Below are 17,381 nucleotides of genomic sequence, written 5' to 3' on the forward strand. Positions count from 1 at the left end.
AAAAAAAAAAAAAAAAAAAAAAAAAAATACACCATAAAATATAAGCATACACCCTTTCGCATAAATGATTGATAATGAAGGAATATTTAAGATATTGTTAACAATTTTCGCAGCGCACGCGAAATAATAACTTTTATCGGCAGTATTAAAAACAAAATCCACCTTTTGGGCTTGGTCAAACGGTCAGTTGGGCTTTTGGGCTACATTGTTCCTACCTATGTAGAAATATCGATTATAATGTACTGGCGGTCCGCCCCGGCTTCGCCCATGGTCATTACGCATATAGGCCTTCCTCAATAAATGGGCTATCTAACACTGAAATAATTTTTCAAATCGGACCAGTAGTTCCCGTGATTAGTGCATTCATATAAACAAACTCTTCAGTTTTTTTATAATATTAGTAAAGATTATATATATTTTGTTACTTGGAGAAGATTTTTTCTGATAAAGCAATGATTATTCAAAGTGATCTAGTAGTAAGTTTTTATAATTTGTAACGAACAAACAAACAAACAAACAAACAAAAAAGCAAATCCTTCGTCTTTATATTTTAGTTTAAATAAAACTACACCTGAAAAGTATAAAAAAATAAAACAACCAGTTTAGTATACATAATAGAAATCTTGTTATCTAAGAAGAAAATTCTAACGACCTTATAGAATTTAAAGAAGGAAACATTGTAGAGTTTGTGAAAGAAGTTATTACTCTTAACCCCACACAAGTGTACGTCAACGCGAACCCAGCGTAGTATAGTTCCTGTGCTGGCAAAACTGCACAAAAACCAGACATCTGTCGTCTCCTCTTTCAATAAAACCAAATAATACTTCATATGTAATACTAGCTGCGCGCCCGGGCTCCACCCGGGTTGTCATTTGTCCTAAGTGAAATAATATAATCTATCATATCTTTTAAGTTAGATCAAACTACACATGGTGTGCAAATTGGAATAAACTCGGATGAGTAGTTTGGGAGTCCATCGCGGACAGATAATGTGACACGTAATTTATAAATATTAAGATATAAAAGTGCGTTATTTATAACATTACGAGGAAATTTAGCTTTCTCTAAGTTACGACTGTTTCGCATGTATCACCATGAAAATTACATTCGATAAAAGACAATACATTGATATTGTCTTACGATTGAGTTCTTTGAATCATTGGATATTATATCTGTGTCATCGCGATTCGTGGAGAGAACACTCTGAATTACATACAAATTACACATCATTACATAGTATAAAGCAAAGTCGCTTCCCGCGTCTGTATGTATGCATGCTTAAATCTTTTAATCTACACAAGAGATTTTGGTGGGGTTTTCTTTATTGATAGAGTGATTCAAGAGGCAGGTTTACATATCTTAAATAAATAAAATTCAATAAATAAATGCAATTCTTGTATATATATATATATGTATATATATATATATATATATATATATATATATATATATATATATATATATATATATATATATATATATATATATATATATATATATATATATATAATTGGAATCTCGGAATCGGCTCCAACGATTTTCATGAAATTTAGTATATAGGGGTTTTCGGGGGCGATAAATCGATCTAGCTAGGAATTTTTTTTAGAAAATGTCATATTCGTGTTTTATTCGTGTTTTTTCTGACATCTATTGGTGAATAATAATACTATTTTGCTTCGAAGACAGCTGGACAACTGAAATAACACATAGGCACTTTTTATACCGATATTCCTACGGGATACGGTTACGCAGCACGCTTACGCGGTTTCAACCGCGGGTCACAGCTAGTAACATCTATTAAACTACTCCGAATGTAACGCGTGCGAAGCCGCGGGCATAAACTAGTTACACGTAATATGTATTTGTAGATATTATGACCAAAAACTTATATAAGTAGGGAATAAGGATGAGTAAGCATCGAAAAGAGTTTCTAATTACATGTGAATCTCTTGATTTGAAAGTGGTACAAATAAATAGCTTTCTCAAGGTCGAGTAGAAGATTAGTGTCAAACTCTATTTACATGTGTGATATGCTGATTGATACCAGATACTTCACCCTGCTTCCTCCTTTCCCCCGACCTTGTAATCTTTTTTTATATTAAATGTATTGTGCCCATACTTTTTCCTTGGGCGTATGACGCTTTAAGACCGTACCGTACCGCTGTACAAGCCGAGTGGGAATGTGGGAATGGGCGACACATAATATAATCATGTTGGTTATCAATTTCTATTGTAAATTCTATTTCCGACGCGACGAGGAAAATTTGCAACATCCTACTAATATTATAAATTCGAAAGTTTGTAAGGATGTGTGTGTGTGTTTGTTGCTCTTTCACGCAAAAACTACTGAACCGATTGCAATAAAATTTGGTACGTAGGCAGCTTGATAACTGGAATAGCATATAGGCAACTTTTTATCCCGATATTCCTACGGGATACGGACTTACGCGGGTGAAACCGCGGGGCGCATCTAGTTGTTTATAAATGTGTGATTTTACAATTCGATTGCTAAAGATATAAGTATATGTCTTCATACTCGTCTAAATGTTTTTCTAGAATTGTGGGTAAACTTTTCTTATATAAACGTTTAACTATAACTAGGTAAAGGAGTTTCGAGGTAATAATTTATTGTAAAATTATTAAAATAAAACTGCGTCAATTTATATGACGTATTTTGCAGATATAAATGTAACATGCAATTTATTTGTACGCAGGCGGAGTTGGATCATTCAATATTGTTGAACTTCATACAACTGCGCGCCGACTACAAGAGCCACAAGCTGTCGAGCTTCCTCAAGGGACTCTCTTAAACGGAACGATATATTTATGTTATTTTTTAATTATTTAAGTTGAATCATATTTAATGTTATTTAATAAAGTATTTAAAACAATGGTTTATCTTTTTACTTCTAACTGAAATTATAATGGGTCTTTTATGAGAATGGTAGGTAAATCGTTATATATGTAGCCGTATCTAGTAAGTGCTCTAGTTTTTTTTTTTATAATTCAACTCGCTTAACAAATTTCAGCTATCATATTTCGCTTATGTTAGAGCATCTATAATTCGAGTGTGCACTGTGTAAGCGATTTGAACGACCGCGCTTCGCTAGCTATAATATGATGTTGTTATAATACGAAGCCCCTTATCATTGATATCTATACGACATAGCTTCACTACGTCCATTCATAAGTCCGCCCCACCACGGCCGCTATTTGAATGAACGCGCGAGTGTGCGTGCGACGCGGGCGCACCTACGGCCGTCTTGTGCCGCAGTGCCGACCGAGCCGGCTCGCAGCCTACTTGTATTCCACCGCGCCGCTTTTCGTCTCGCGTAATAAACAGTGATATGCACACATGTTCAGTGTAACCCGCACTAATACTTCCATATAGTGCTGTGACAAAATCGCTAATCTGGATACCTTAATTAAAATCGAGAGGTAAGCCGCGTTGGATGTGTTTATTTTCATTCAAGCCCGACGCCTACGCGCGAGCCTGTCGCGATTTGAGCGACGAATTTACATGTTATAAGTTCATTCATTGGACGTTAGGGCCTATTTATATTATTATCGGAGTGCGTGTGATATGAATGGGTGATTAGGGAGGCTTATTGTAATGAGAGAGACGCCAGGAAGAGCTCGAGTAACCGGCTTTGTAATCCGGGCGTTAGGTTGTATGGGGTTTTAATCGGTCGAGCGCGTTATCTAGGTGAGACCGGCTGCGTCCGTTCCATTTCAAGTGTTTTTATCCCGGGCTACCTGAGTCGAGCGATACTCGTCTTGCCACAAATCGATTCGTGCTAATATAGCCCTCACAGCCCGATCAGACCACACCTTACAATAATTTGCGAATCCATTCGATAGCTTTTATCATAATGATATATGATCACTATTTATGAATAATTAATGTCATTTCAAGTTCGATTTTATAGGTGACGATAACAGGCTGCACGATAAATCAATAGTTTAACAGTTGTGTTTACAAAGTAACTCTTAAACAAAGGTTGCAGTTATGAGCTGGAGGTATAAATCAACTCTATCGTAAGAGCTGTGCTTGGCTTCAAATTCTACCAGGCACAAAGCTAAAGAAAACAATGACATCAGATAAAATATCCATATCAAGTAGATAAGCGTTCATAGATTAGGAGTAACATTAAAATTATGATTACGTTACTGTGCAGTCATACATTTTCATAATATTTTTTTGACTCAGCAATCATCATAGATACCTACACCTCGTTATCTGAATGACTTATATTATGAATTTGAATGTTTTATCCCCTTAATTTAATTGTAAAAATTATTATGACTTACATTCATAGTTTCGAATCCTACTCAAGATTAATTAATTTTAAAACGTATCTTAAAGTTTTCAAACATTAGTAGATAAAAATATGTATATTTAAACAATGGAACACCATCAAGTAAAATGACGACCTAATATAATTTCTCAGAATATTACGGAATTTATCACTGAATAGATAATAAATTTATCATTTATTTAATGAAACACAATAATACGTATTGAACAATTTTTACAAACTTTGCCTCATACAACGCCTACATTTACGTAGCTATCATATCTACAAATTGAATCTAATATGATGACTATCAGGTTATCTAAATATATATTGCAAATATTGTTTTGGGAATTCCACTTTGTAAGGTGATCTCCCTTCGCAATTGTTTTCATCTTTTCACATATTTTAATTAAGGGCTGATTTCTGGGACCTAACTACGAAAACATATATCTCAGAACATATCCCTATAATAATTACTTGCAGAACATTCACAACATATTATAATATAGTGTATACCAACTTACTGTTTGGCGGTTTGCTCTTTGTGTAGATCAAGCTTATCTAAGTAATAAACATAATTAAATTCAATTAATATTTTACAATATTAAAAAGTTACAATATTAATTCACTGGTACTAATTGTTAATTAATACATATTACATTTATTTGCGTATGAAATAACGTTTTTCTCAACGACCTTTACATTAAGTTCTTTACATATTTCTTTACTAAAAATCTTTACATTCAGTTCTCGATAGCTTTCTTATGTCATAGTGTCGTGGTTGGTCTGATAGTAAGCGATCACCAACGCCTATGAACATTCGCAAAGATAGTGCCTCCACGAATGCACTGGCGGCTTTTAAGGGTAAAGAAAGTATTGACGACTGATAAGAAAGAATGGACTGGGATAGATGAAGAAAAGAAAAGGAAAGGGACCTCTTTTCAAATTCAGGATTACGCTTCTATCGCATCGATATATATACCTATATATTAATGTTCAAGGCGTATATTTTTTTTTAATTTTAATTCGCCTAAATGTGAAAGATTTGTCGATTTGCATATTCTTTCATCACCATAAACAGTTTAATAGTTATTGATGCAATAAAATGTATGTGGAGGCGTCACAAAGGTTACATATGCTTGATTACAGAAGGTACAATTAAGTGTAAACAATATAAAAATCAAAGATTATTTTTATCATTGGAAAAGAGGATTAAAGTAAAAGTAGCGCAATGTGTATTTTACAATTAATAATTATTGTTATCAAAAACATTTTAGTAGTCTTATTTTCAAATTTCAAATATTCAAATTTATTTACAAAAAATAAATAAAATTCAATGTTAAAAGTTATTAATGATCAATTTAAGAACATTTTTAATATCGTTTAGGAACTTTCATACAATGTCATTATAATAATAGAAAATACCCTCACACCTACATATAGAAGGTGAGTTTTCAAAGGATTCAAAATAGGTTAATCTTGTGATACAAGAATCTGTTAGTTTTGACGACCCAATAATTCTTTAAAGGCTTTAAAAAAGCGTAAAGAAATTAATTGATTGAAGTCACCATGCTCCTTCATAAGTAGTCCCACTTTCTAACAATGTAGATTATTATTACATCATTATTCACCACACGTCTTATAAACCAGCGCTATACTGCGCAGTACACAATTCATTCATAATTTTATTTAACCGCGGTTTCCACGAAAGCCCTTTAAAGCTTCAGTATAAACTGTAACCCTTATTGCTTTCGTGGTTATTTTTGTAGAACAAGTTTCGATTGCTTGAAACAATGTTCGCGCTTGTTCTTGTAACGGCCGCTTCTTGGTATCGGACTGATCCGCATTAGTTGCGTTTCTACTTCTGGTTTATATTTGTGTGTGCTTATTCGTGATAAAATCGACATTCATTTTCTTGTAATATAAAAGTGAGATATTTGTGAGTTGTCTGAGTAGTAGCGTGAACTCGGAAGGGTGATAAATGCAAATTCAAATTCCTTTATTTGCATCAACACAATTCGGAAAATAAAAAATAATTACAATAGTAAGTTAATGTTATCTTACAATTGAAGAATACTTAAGAAAAAAAAATGTTTTTCCAATTAATGTCATTAACGATTACATACATCATCATTAATATCATGAAGACACATCATGGAATATAATATGCGATATTAACTATGAAAACAGTGGGCAAAAAGGCTTCTCTGTTTCTGAATGTCTTTAATTTATTAACAACGCCAACATTCGGACACAGCTGTAGATGTTGGTTAAATAATACATTAGTATCGTTTAATGGTATCGGAAAAGCAATTGAATTTTACAACCACGCCACAAGGTTAAAAGTAGGTGTCTTTGTACAAATTCCAGAATAGAACCGTTTAGCTTACAGATAAACTTGAAATATTAACAATTTTATATTATTATTTTATATTATTGTAATATTATTTTATTTAATATTTACAATTGCATGTTTTGAATTAAAAATATGAACCAAACAATAAATATTTCGTTGTTTTGCATTTATTTTCAATCTAAAATATAATAAGTTTATGACCATTTAATAATTAATTCTTAATAGAATGAAACATATACGAGTTCTTTAATTTGTAATGAAATACGTTTAGAAATCAAAATTCATCTTTCAAATTCTTTACCCTAGAACTGATATAAATAAAAGCAAGAGATTCGAAGCAGTTACATTAAAATAAATCTTTTTACGAACAATTTGATATTTTCCTAGCTTTAATGAATGTTTTGTTAAAAACACGGAGACCTTTTCGCACGATGTTTGTTATTATAGCAACGAAAGCTTAAACCACTTCACGATAACGCTTTCAATAGCACCGCTTATCACATATTACTGCGGTAATTCACGTACGTAGAAACGCAGAAAAATCACAAAACGTTACGCAGTCACATATTATCATGTTATCACATATCCACAGTGTTATCTGGATATCTGAAGGCTACGGGCTTATGTAAATTATGTATTCAAATTCAATTTCTATGTCGCCAGTTAGGAGATGTAGGTATTATTTTAAGAGTCTAAGTCTTTCTATCTTCATATGGATTTTGTAGGACATTTTATTTATGTTCTTAATTTTGTTAATCTATTTAATTACTTAAAATATTACCAACCAAAACCATACGGATACAACAACGTATGCAGGCAGTAGGTACATTGTATGTAGCACAAACTAAGCAAATGTATTTTCTTTACGTGGATAAAAAAGGGGAACATCGCTAAAACTTTGATATAAAACGGTTTATACTTACATAAATTTCCTACGTATAATATATAAGAAGAACTATTATAACTATACACTCGAGGTTATATAAACAGCGCACTAAATAAACGCACATCTTGCAATTTCTATGTCATGGTATATCCAATATTCATGCTGGTTCCTTTGCAATTCATAGCTAATTCTTGCAGATAAGAAACGCCATATTTTGTTTCTTTCCATATAAAAGATGCTTATCGTTATTCGAATTCTACAATCAACGATAAATAACACCTGTAAGGTTCATGTGCGCGACTTTATATACAAAAGAATAGATATATAATATGCTAGTCACTGTTTGAATCATAAGTAACCTGTTTGAACTTAACCTATCTTGTACATAATATATAAGTCATTATCAAACTTTGATAGACTTTGATATTAATAATTTTTATTTTATTTTTTTGCAATATTTTAATCTGTTACAAAATTGACTCTAGTATAATAAGCGAAGTTAATACTATATTGATAACTCATCATCACTTATAGGCAATAAATACATCTAATTGTTATCTATAATGTCAAATTTAATTTATAACAATTTAGTTATCGGTCAATTTCGAAATTATTGATAAAAGCAAAAATTTTATATTTAAATCTAAACATACACAGCAATCTTTCAGGCATACTTAATTAATTCAAAGCCCAAAATTATGTACTTCGATATTATAAAATATAAATTGATAAAACAGGAAATTTCCAGCAATTACCTACTTAAATATATCCGTTCGTATATATTTTAATAATTTGAACATGCAAAATCCGCATTCAAATATCAACGCCGAAAGCAATCTCACTTTAAAAATCTGTCCATCATTCGAGCTATACGCAGCTGAGGTTGGTGCTCTATCGTTGCGGGGGTGGGAGGGGGTTGAGGCAACAGATGCGCACACGCAGGCTCTACGTGTTTGTGAGATTTAATAGGATGTTCGGTTGTGTGCGTGTAGGGCGCTGTACACCTTGCACGCAACGGGACCCGAGCAGGTAGAAATATAGCCTGCTGACATGTTTTTAAACGGATCCCTGCGAATATGAATTTTGGGAAACATAAAACATCTCACGACGAGCAGTTATTTCGGGGAAACAATGAGAGGTTTCGTAAAATACACGCGTGCGTGAGCATTTTATATAATCCTTCGCATATCTTTTGCGTCAATCTAACAGCATAATACAATTAATTAGAAAATAATACCAGCAATTAATACAACACTTGAGTAGTTCGCATTTGGCAATATAAATACTAAATAAGGTTTCTATTTCATTTTTAATCAGTTACAAGTTATTGTCTGATATCTTTACAATGTTACTATTTCATCCACTTTGAATTTAAATACCTAAATATAATTTAGTATCTAGTTCACATTTGATTAGTCAGCTCCTCTTTTGATAAAACAGTTTACATTAACTCATAATATTTTGGACGCTTCCTCAGTACTCCACGTTCTAATTTTGTGAGCGTTGGAATTTTTAATCACGAATATTTTTTATATACCACAACACTCGACATAACAGATGTTCGTATTCGGGCGAAATCTTTATCTTAGGCTTATATAACTAGAAGTTGAAAGCACATTTGTTTATTCAGCAAACATAAAAAACTATTTACCCAACATTTTACCATCTCCTCGCAACTGGTTATTTCAAGATTAACCTTGATCTATGGACTAAAAATAATTATTTGATTTCGTTAATGCAATATGAAATCTGTTACTTTTCTTTCTGTTACTTACTTCCATTTATTCTTAGTTTAATCACTGATTTAAATAATCAAAAAACTATCACTTTATCACTTTTATTTACTGTTATTACGGAGAAGTAGGCAGAAAATTTATCTTATTGTCTGTTATCAAATCCAAACAATATTTATTTCGAGACAAAGGAATTACACCAAACTGTTTAATTAATTACTAGGGCATTTTATCGTAGCATCAAACCATATAGGTTTAATCAATGCATGCTTAAGTTTCTACAGTTAATTTTATAAATATCTAACTGCATTCATCAAGTATGCCGAACTCATATCGCTCCATACAAAGCTGGCACAGTAACAATTCAGTCCAAGTACTAAATATAGTTCAAAATAAAACAACTGTCGCTTGCCCTTCATCCAGACCACATTTATAATGTAATTTTATACTTAATGCTGATAAAAATAGTGTCCATTTTAATTCGAACGGTGTGGGCACTGTAATTGGTAGATGTCGACGTCTGCGCGGGCGCACCAGAATTTTTAATTACGAATTAATTAGTAACGATCAACAGCACTACAATTGCCTAACTTTCGGTTATATTCTAATTTCGTACTTTAACTTATACAAACATATAAACCATCATAACAGGGGAACAAATTTATAAATTCACTTGTTTACAAAATCTTTATAAGTCAAGTAAATCAAATATCAAAATGAGCAATTTAGTTTCCATATATTTATTACTTCTAACATATTACATATAACTTTTAACACTGAGAAAATCAGATTTTTACCACGCTCTATTAATATTATTCTTTCAACTTCATTTCTATAAATTATTAAGACGACATAACAAGATAAAGGTTGAAAAAAACGAAATCTTATAAACATACCTCAATCACTATTATTTTAACAAAAATACAGAACCACCATCAAATTATCAGACCTAGACCAAATTCAAATGGGACGTGGCAGGGATAAGCTTTCAAATAAAAAAGATTTTTAGAAAACCAATCATTTTCACCTATTATTTGAATATGGTAACATATACAAAAAAAAGTCGAAATGATAACTCCTCGTTCTTAAGAAGTCCATTGAAAGAGATAAAAACCTGTATAGCACAATAAAAATATAAACAAATAAATAGGTACTTATGCAATAACATACATGTAAGTTTACTTTAATAATTCATTAAACTGGTTACAGGTCATGTTTAATTTGAAATAACAATTGATAACTTGATATATAATTTTATCTAAAAGTGCAAGCGATTACCAATGTACTGGTAGATGGGATTATAATATAATATGTTTAAAAATAACCTCCGTATAAAATACCTTTGCATAATATTATTACGTCGGCCCTGAGGCGAGTTCGTCGACACGCTGATAATATTTATAACGACACATATCAATATCAGCTACATTACTGAGTATTCTATTGAATTGTTTATCAAAGGGCGAGGTATACAATAAAGAGCACAGCTTCTTTGAAAAACTTGCATAGATACGTTGTAAGACGTCAGAATCTCCTATTTGAATTCATTAAACTTTAATTAGTTACCAGTATTTTCACCTGATGCACCTACATAGGTATACTTATCTTTGTTGTTATACTGATTTAGTATTATGCACATAAATGTAGAACGTGAAGAAGAAGCCTAAATATGTGTAAATTTACGTCAGCTTTTCGATTTAAGATACAAAAAAAAATCTTCAAGAATGATATATACACGAACACCGCACCAAACGTTAGCACATCTCATCTTTGTAAAATCTAATTGCTTTTCTTCACAATAAATACATATCGCAATTTTCTTCACATAAGTCTCTATCTTGATCAATCATTACTATGACTCATTTGATCATTATATCATAGACAAAGCTTTAACAGCGTTCATTTGGTATTTTATGAGAAACTCATGATTCGTGTCTCGCAACTCGCCGTGAATAGTTATGCAGATGGTGCTCCTTAACGAAGGTCAATGTTTTTTAATCTCTATCGATTAACACCTTAAAGAATACTGAGCAGGCACGGAGAGCTTCAAAAGATAACCCACACACGTAAATAGCTCTGAGCGTTTATCGCTCAGCATTCACCTCACGGCTTTATTATGCGTAGATGAGAGAATGAATAGGCAGACGTATCATGGAGGTTGATTGTATTACAATTATAATGTTATTCATGTGCTACTAGACTTGTACCGCCTTTGTTTTCTGGTTATTTTAGTTTGCTTGTAGTTAATTTAATACCGGCCTAGTCTAATAAAGGTTTAACTTTCTAAAGATGGTAAAATGGCATCCTTTACCTATTCGTTATTAATATAAGAAGGCATTGTTAAAATATTTTACAAACTTTCCGAGCATTTCCAATTACAATCAATTTCATTCAACCATTTAGACTCTGAATTTGACATTTCTCCATTATCAGCTCTAAATCAGCATTAACAAAAATTAAAAAAAAGAAAACGGTTGAATTACATTATAACCTAAACACATATCTATGTATTTAGTTTAGGAACTAATATGGGCCGAAGTGCGATTATAATATTCATAACATAATAGAAAATTCAATTTAGAATTATCCACGTAGGTAAGTGTTCACGCATCAAATGTATGTAAACCAAAACAAACTGTCACAAATGACCAGCGTTGGTGGACTCAGCTAATTTTTCAACTCGCACATTACTCATAGTTATGAATGGCTGACTGCGCGGGGAGCGGGCCGGGGAGACGCTAAATATAGACGTCTGCAACAGGTGGTCCTCACCCTTCCACCCACGCCCCAGAGAGAATATAGGCTCGGTACTACATATACAAGAACTAAGCAAAGCAGCAATGAATTGAATGAACGAATTCTTAGAAAGACAGTGATATAATATACCGAATAATTGACTGTTAAGAAATATCTAGATACGAAAAGTGAATATATGTGATACATGCACCACGTTTTTACGAAGTATCATTAAACTAGAATAAAATTTACCTTGATGGAGGAAAGTAATTATTGAGTATAATTAATATTGGAATTTTCTTTGTCATAAATAGTCGTTCCAAATTTATTAATTGCCTCAAAGAACTTATAAATAACATAATTAGTTTTGATAAAAATAATGAATGTAAAGACGTAATTTCACTATTGACACCAACTAATTAAAAAGAAGTATTAATTTATTTTCAAAATAAAGCCAAAAACCGCATGAAACATATTTCGCTCAATAAATCATATTAAATTGTCTGTGTAATATTTCAGCTTTATGGAACTAATTTAACCACAAATAAGTATAAATTACAGCATTTGGATTCTATAAATCGCTTAAGCATTCTATTTGCTTTTGTGGCACTTCTAACTTCCTACATTCTCAGATGCTAACGATAGAACAAACTTAAAATAAACTAAACTGGGCTATTGGATCTAGAATAGTTACTGTTTTGAATAAATTTAACATCCTACGTTGTATCAAAAATTCATTGAAACATACTCTTTTTCTTCTTATTTGCTGACAAATTTTTACAATTTTAGATACAACTTACATTAAGAATCAAGAAACTACGTTCTTTCTGGGAACACCGATTACAAATGAATGTGTCACAACCTGTCCTCACACAAAGGATTACCTCCATATCAATCACATTGAATTTAAAATGCTATAGTCACCAATTAATACAATTGTCACTAATGAAATGAAAGAGCTTCAAATTAGACATTCAGTTAGCATTTGGCTCTAAATAAATCCGGTAACACAATCCGATCATCAGTCACAATTTGCCACGCGCGACTTCTTGGCTGATGTCTCGGCTTCGACCCTGAACACTAAATATAGACTTGTGCAGCCCTTTTATGCACCCATAGACGATAATTCACTCGTTTGGACTCAATTCCACTGTATCGACCGTTTACTCTGGATTCTGCTGTCAAAGCACCGTTATTCCAAGAAGGGGCGTTTTATGAGAATTGAGAGCTGATGCTTTTTTTAGTTCAAAATTGGTTTTAGGCGATTAAATAATCAGTATATAGACATGATTAAAAACTTAAATAAACACTTAAAAAATAAAAACAAAAATTTTGTTTAATTTATATTATATATCACTTTTTCTTCTGCGGTTCTTTAGCATCTTTTTTCGCTTTTTTCTCTTCGTATCCAAGTTGACTTTCTTCATCGTGCGGCCAAAACGTTGGACGCTTAACAGGATCTAAAGCTTCGTTTGGATATAGATCGTAAAACATCTCCATTGTGATATCTTCGAATTTCGGTAGACTCTTTATCTTTTCCAATTCTTTAGTTGCTCTAAAGTTTAGAAATATAAGTATTGTAGAGATTTATTAATTTTTTTTTTTCTTAATTTTGTGTTCGTAATTGAATCTTTACTAATTATTTGTTAATTTACCAAATTTTGATTTTAAATTAACTACAAGTACATTTCTTAGAGTAGGTAATATTGTATGCCTCTTCATTTGGGCATAAAAATAATTAACCCATCTTGCATACAGCACAAAACGCAAAACTCCCAATAGGGAATTCTTGAAAGCAAATGATTTATTCTTGAATTAAATGCGAATCAATTACCACAACGTACCATGACGTAAAATCATACATTGTGAATTGAAATTATAATTTTCTCTATGCGATTCGACGGTCACTAAGAATTTTAAGAAATACAAAAGTTTTCTTGGTGGATATACTAACATTTCTATTTCTTTTTGTGCATTATCACAATATGCTTTAATCTCCGGTTGCAACGTCTTCCACTGTTCATCAATGGTAGCTGTTAAATTGTCTACGGGATATGGGACTTTGAGGCCTTCGTAATCTTTCTTAAACTTCTCTACCAGCCCAGCAACCGGCACCATTGCTTCATATTTCTTCCAATCTATTTTTGGCAATTCGGCTGGATTTGCTTGAACCCTACAAGAAAACAATGATTAAAATATTGTACTATTAAAATAATTTGTCAATCCTCGCGTTCATATTAATTACGAAATGCATAAACAATACGAACAAGACTTAATTTCAATCACATAATGTAATGTATTATAGAGCATGTATCGAAAATAAACAATTAACCGTCGAAGATAATTATCTGATTTCGCTTTGAACGCTAAGAAATTCGTTCTTTGATCAGGAGGCACCAGTTTATCAAACTCTTTCCAATTAATCGTAGGTTTTGTCAATCTTTTCGCCATGTTTCAAAATTGTACAATGAAGATTTTGTCTATTTACTAATATTTTGAATGACATTGAGTTATTTAAGAATAATAAACTCGATGTAATATCGACACAACAATGACAAAAAGGTTTGTTTCAAATTACAGTATTATGTTATCTGTGGTTTCAAAATATTTACTATACAAAATAGCTACTATCATCAACGGAGCTTGTAACGGGTAAATCATATCTAAATTGAGTTGGGTTTAATAAAGGTAAAGCTTCTAAATATATGACTAAAATTCTTAAGTACCATATTGTATGAAATGCTTTCACTAATCAATTCAGTAATAAACAACGATTAGGGACCATGCGATACCCAAGATGCAGATGATCAAATTAGCACGCGAAATTGCGTGCGAGCAAATTACTGAAAATGATTTTGTAGGTCGGGAACCGTATGTCAACGACTTAGCATCTGCGTGTTAATGCCCCCAGAAGTTAAATCTTATATTTCACCGATTAAAACCCTGAAGCAATACTAAAGGCCATAAGTAACATAATATTCAGAAGTTCTATGAAACGCTTTCATGTAAATCCAGTAAGGATTTACATGTCTTTCGCAAAAAGGCTTTCGCCTTTTTGCTTTTTTTATACATATATTCTAGTTAGCTTATTTCATCGTTGCCTAGACGCATGACTTTGATACTCTAAAAGAATACAAAATTTAATTTTATTTAATAAGACGTATAACGTTTCTAACGGTGAAAATCGTAAAATTATCACGCATATAAAACTCATGCGAATATCGTTATGTAAAGATAATTTTTTATCTATCACTGATAAGATAAAAACAAGCAGTCGGTATGATTTCTTTTGAGCGAAATTAAGATAAACGTATATTTTTCCAGAAAAGAATGTCTATATACCTTCAACGACTATTTCTTTGTTCACTGTTCCATCTTTACGGAAATGATATCAATATACAACCCCACACTGTTAATTGTATGCTTACTTATTTACTCTATATTTTTCCAAAATAAGGACTCTTGCAAGGTTTTTTTGTGAGGCGTCTCATTGTTGCAAAGATATTAATCCTACGGATCTGGGAGCAATTTGTGACGACAAATCGCCGCGATCATAATGAAGAACTTGCACCTAATTATGACCCTTGACTTCACCCTCTCTTACAAATGACTGAACAAACGACACGCCGTTCCAATTACAAGGCATTATTACAGACGGTGTCAATGTAAGCATCGTTTCCGGCGGATATTGCCCGAAGCGACACAAGTTGGCTCACGCTGAATTCCTCCAGCGACATATTAACCATATCATTTTGGTTTCCCGAAACGACCACTCCAGTTTTCAAAGGACTATCCGCTCTATTTCTTGTATAGAATGAAAAACACGTGCTTTCGGGAACCGTTTCCGCCGGATCAACCCGTTAGCGTGAACAAATCTGAAACGCTTTGATGGGATATTAATGGAAACGATGAGTGACGTTATGGGGTTTGTGATATTAAATAAAAATGGAACGGAATACAATGCGTTTGAAATTGTAACAGTAAATATTACAGCGAATCTATTTCGAATATTAATGCTATAACGTCATTTAATTTTTCTTATACATCATGAGAATAGAATCAAGCGAAGCATTGGCGACGTTTCGTATAAAACAAGAACATCATACTGCTAAGAATGGCATGTGACCGATCCTACCTGTGGTCAGCGAAGCCCTATTAGTATTGCCACTTGCCCCTAGTGATCAGTGACCATAAAATTATATTGACGTTTATGTAAGTAGCGAGAGCCGAGAAGCTTGTCGAGGAACCGCTTTCATGAACAAAAAATAAGAAATATTATGTATAAGCTCTTGATCGTAGTGTCTCCTGCAGTTAGGTATATCAGCTTTTTGTATTTAAAATACCATTTTTTATTTTATCTATATATGTATTGACAACATTCTCAGCAACTTACTACTTTACATAATGAATCAACTGCAGTTTTATTTCTTCAATTCGGGATTGTGTATAATAGCAACATAATTATGTATATAAACTATTATAAACTACTAGACGCTCGTCACGGCTCCGCCCGGATATCAAGATTCCTGTTGTATACCAAGGGAGCATTTTATTGGGATAAAAAGTAGTATACCAAATTTCATTCAAATCCGTTCAGTAGTTGCAGCATGATTGACGGATGAACATCTAGAAAACAAATTCACATTTATAATATTAGTGTGATAAACTGGACGAAACGTTGTTTGTCCATATATTATTAACATATCAAATACAGGATTTCTAAATACAGGTATTCAGCAATAACCCAGCCATACAAGTTCAAACAAATCGCTTTATTCAAGTCTGTGTCTAAACTTCCATTACATAACAGCTATAACTCTTAAACTTCATTTCAGTCCCAGCACGATGAAGCTGGAGTGGGCAGAGAGTGACTCGGACTTCGGGCTTGACGACGCCGCGTTCTACGAAGCCCCCGCAATGACCGCGCCGCCGCCACGCAAGCATGTGTCTTTTAGCTTGCGACTTGATCTGGTAAGTATGGTATATACATAATTAGATAAGATATATATGCGACAAGTATGTGTTTTCACAACTTCTGAATATTTTGTCTGTTTGTAAAAGTCACCAGAGTTATAAAATGTAAAAGTATAGAAACGTATTATATAGAATGTTTATATCTAACAAGTTGTTAGTTTAGATTAAGATCCACTAACTAATTAAATACTCTAACTTAGGTAGATGTATAGACATTTTCATAAGAAGTTTAAACACTCATGAGTATGAACCAATTCAACATTTTTTTTTACTTTGCGTTATTACACGTTTATAAAATGAAAGCCGTAGCGAGCATCAATGCTAGAATAACAACATACTTTAGAAACTAATGAAAACACTCGAAGTAATAACCAGTATAGCTCAACAGGTTTCTGTTC

The 17,381-nt window shown here is 32.5% G+C and overlaps 3 protein-coding genes across 5 annotated transcripts in view; 2 read left to right on the forward strand and 1 right to left on the reverse strand.

The window, feature by feature from the left end:
* The window catches only part of LOC119828791 (exocyst complex component 5), an 11,975-nt gene extending 9,109 nt beyond the window's left edge, over nt 1-2,866 (forward strand). The window contains exon 14 of the mRNA XM_038351047.1: nt 2,715-2,866. Within this exon, the coding sequence (XP_038206975.1) occupies nt 2,715-2,810 (96 nt within the window). The 3' untranslated portion in view covers nt 2,811-2,866. The remainder of the gene's footprint in view (nt 1-2,714) is intronic.
* A 409-nt stretch (nt 2,867-3,275) lies between these two features.
* Nucleotides 3,276-17,381, forward strand: part of LOC119828524 (ETS-like protein pointed) — a 101,230-nt gene continuing 87,124 nt past the window's right edge. Inside the window, exons 1-2 of one of the 3 annotated variants that reach the window (XM_038350695.1) lie at nt 3,276-3,438; nt 16,845-16,980. In XM_038350695.1, the coding sequence (XP_038206623.1) occupies nt 16,855-16,980 (126 nt within the window). In that variant the 5' untranslated portion in view covers nt 3,276-3,438; nt 16,845-16,854. The remainder of the gene's footprint in view (nt 3,439-16,844; nt 16,981-17,381) is intronic. The other 2 variants (XM_038350697.1, XM_038350694.1) reach the window with 2 other exon arrangements.
* Nucleotides 13,363-14,460, reverse strand: LOC119828719 (ATP synthase subunit d, mitochondrial-like). The gene is made up of 3 exons (XM_038350961.1): nt 14,342-14,460; nt 13,964-14,182; nt 13,363-13,564 (listed from the first exon to the last, which is right to left on the reverse strand). The coding sequence occupies exons 1-3, from the start codon at nt 14,458-14,460 to the stop codon at nt 13,363-13,365; spliced, it is 540 nt and encodes a 179-aa protein (XP_038206889.1).

The sequence above is a fragment of the Zerene cesonia genome, chromosome 8 (assembly GCF_012273895.1).
Source record: "Zerene cesonia ecotype Mississippi chromosome 8, Zerene_cesonia_1.1, whole genome shotgun sequence".
Taxonomy (NCBI): Eukaryota; Metazoa; Arthropoda; class Insecta; order Lepidoptera; family Pieridae; genus Zerene; species Zerene cesonia.

Coding starts and splice junctions, on each gene's coding strand:
- LOC119828719 (XM_038350961.1), bottom strand. CDS start 14,460: ATGGCGAAAAGATTGACAAAACCTACGATTAATTGGAAAGAGTTTGAT. Junction 14,183..14,341: donor TCAGATAATTATCTTCGACG/GTTAATTGTTTA, acceptor GTTTTCTTGTAG/GGTTCAAGCAAATCCAGCCG. Junction 13,565..13,963: donor GCACAAAAAGAAATAGAAAT/GTTAGTATATCC, acceptor TCTAAACTTTAG/AGCAACTAAAGAATTGGAAA.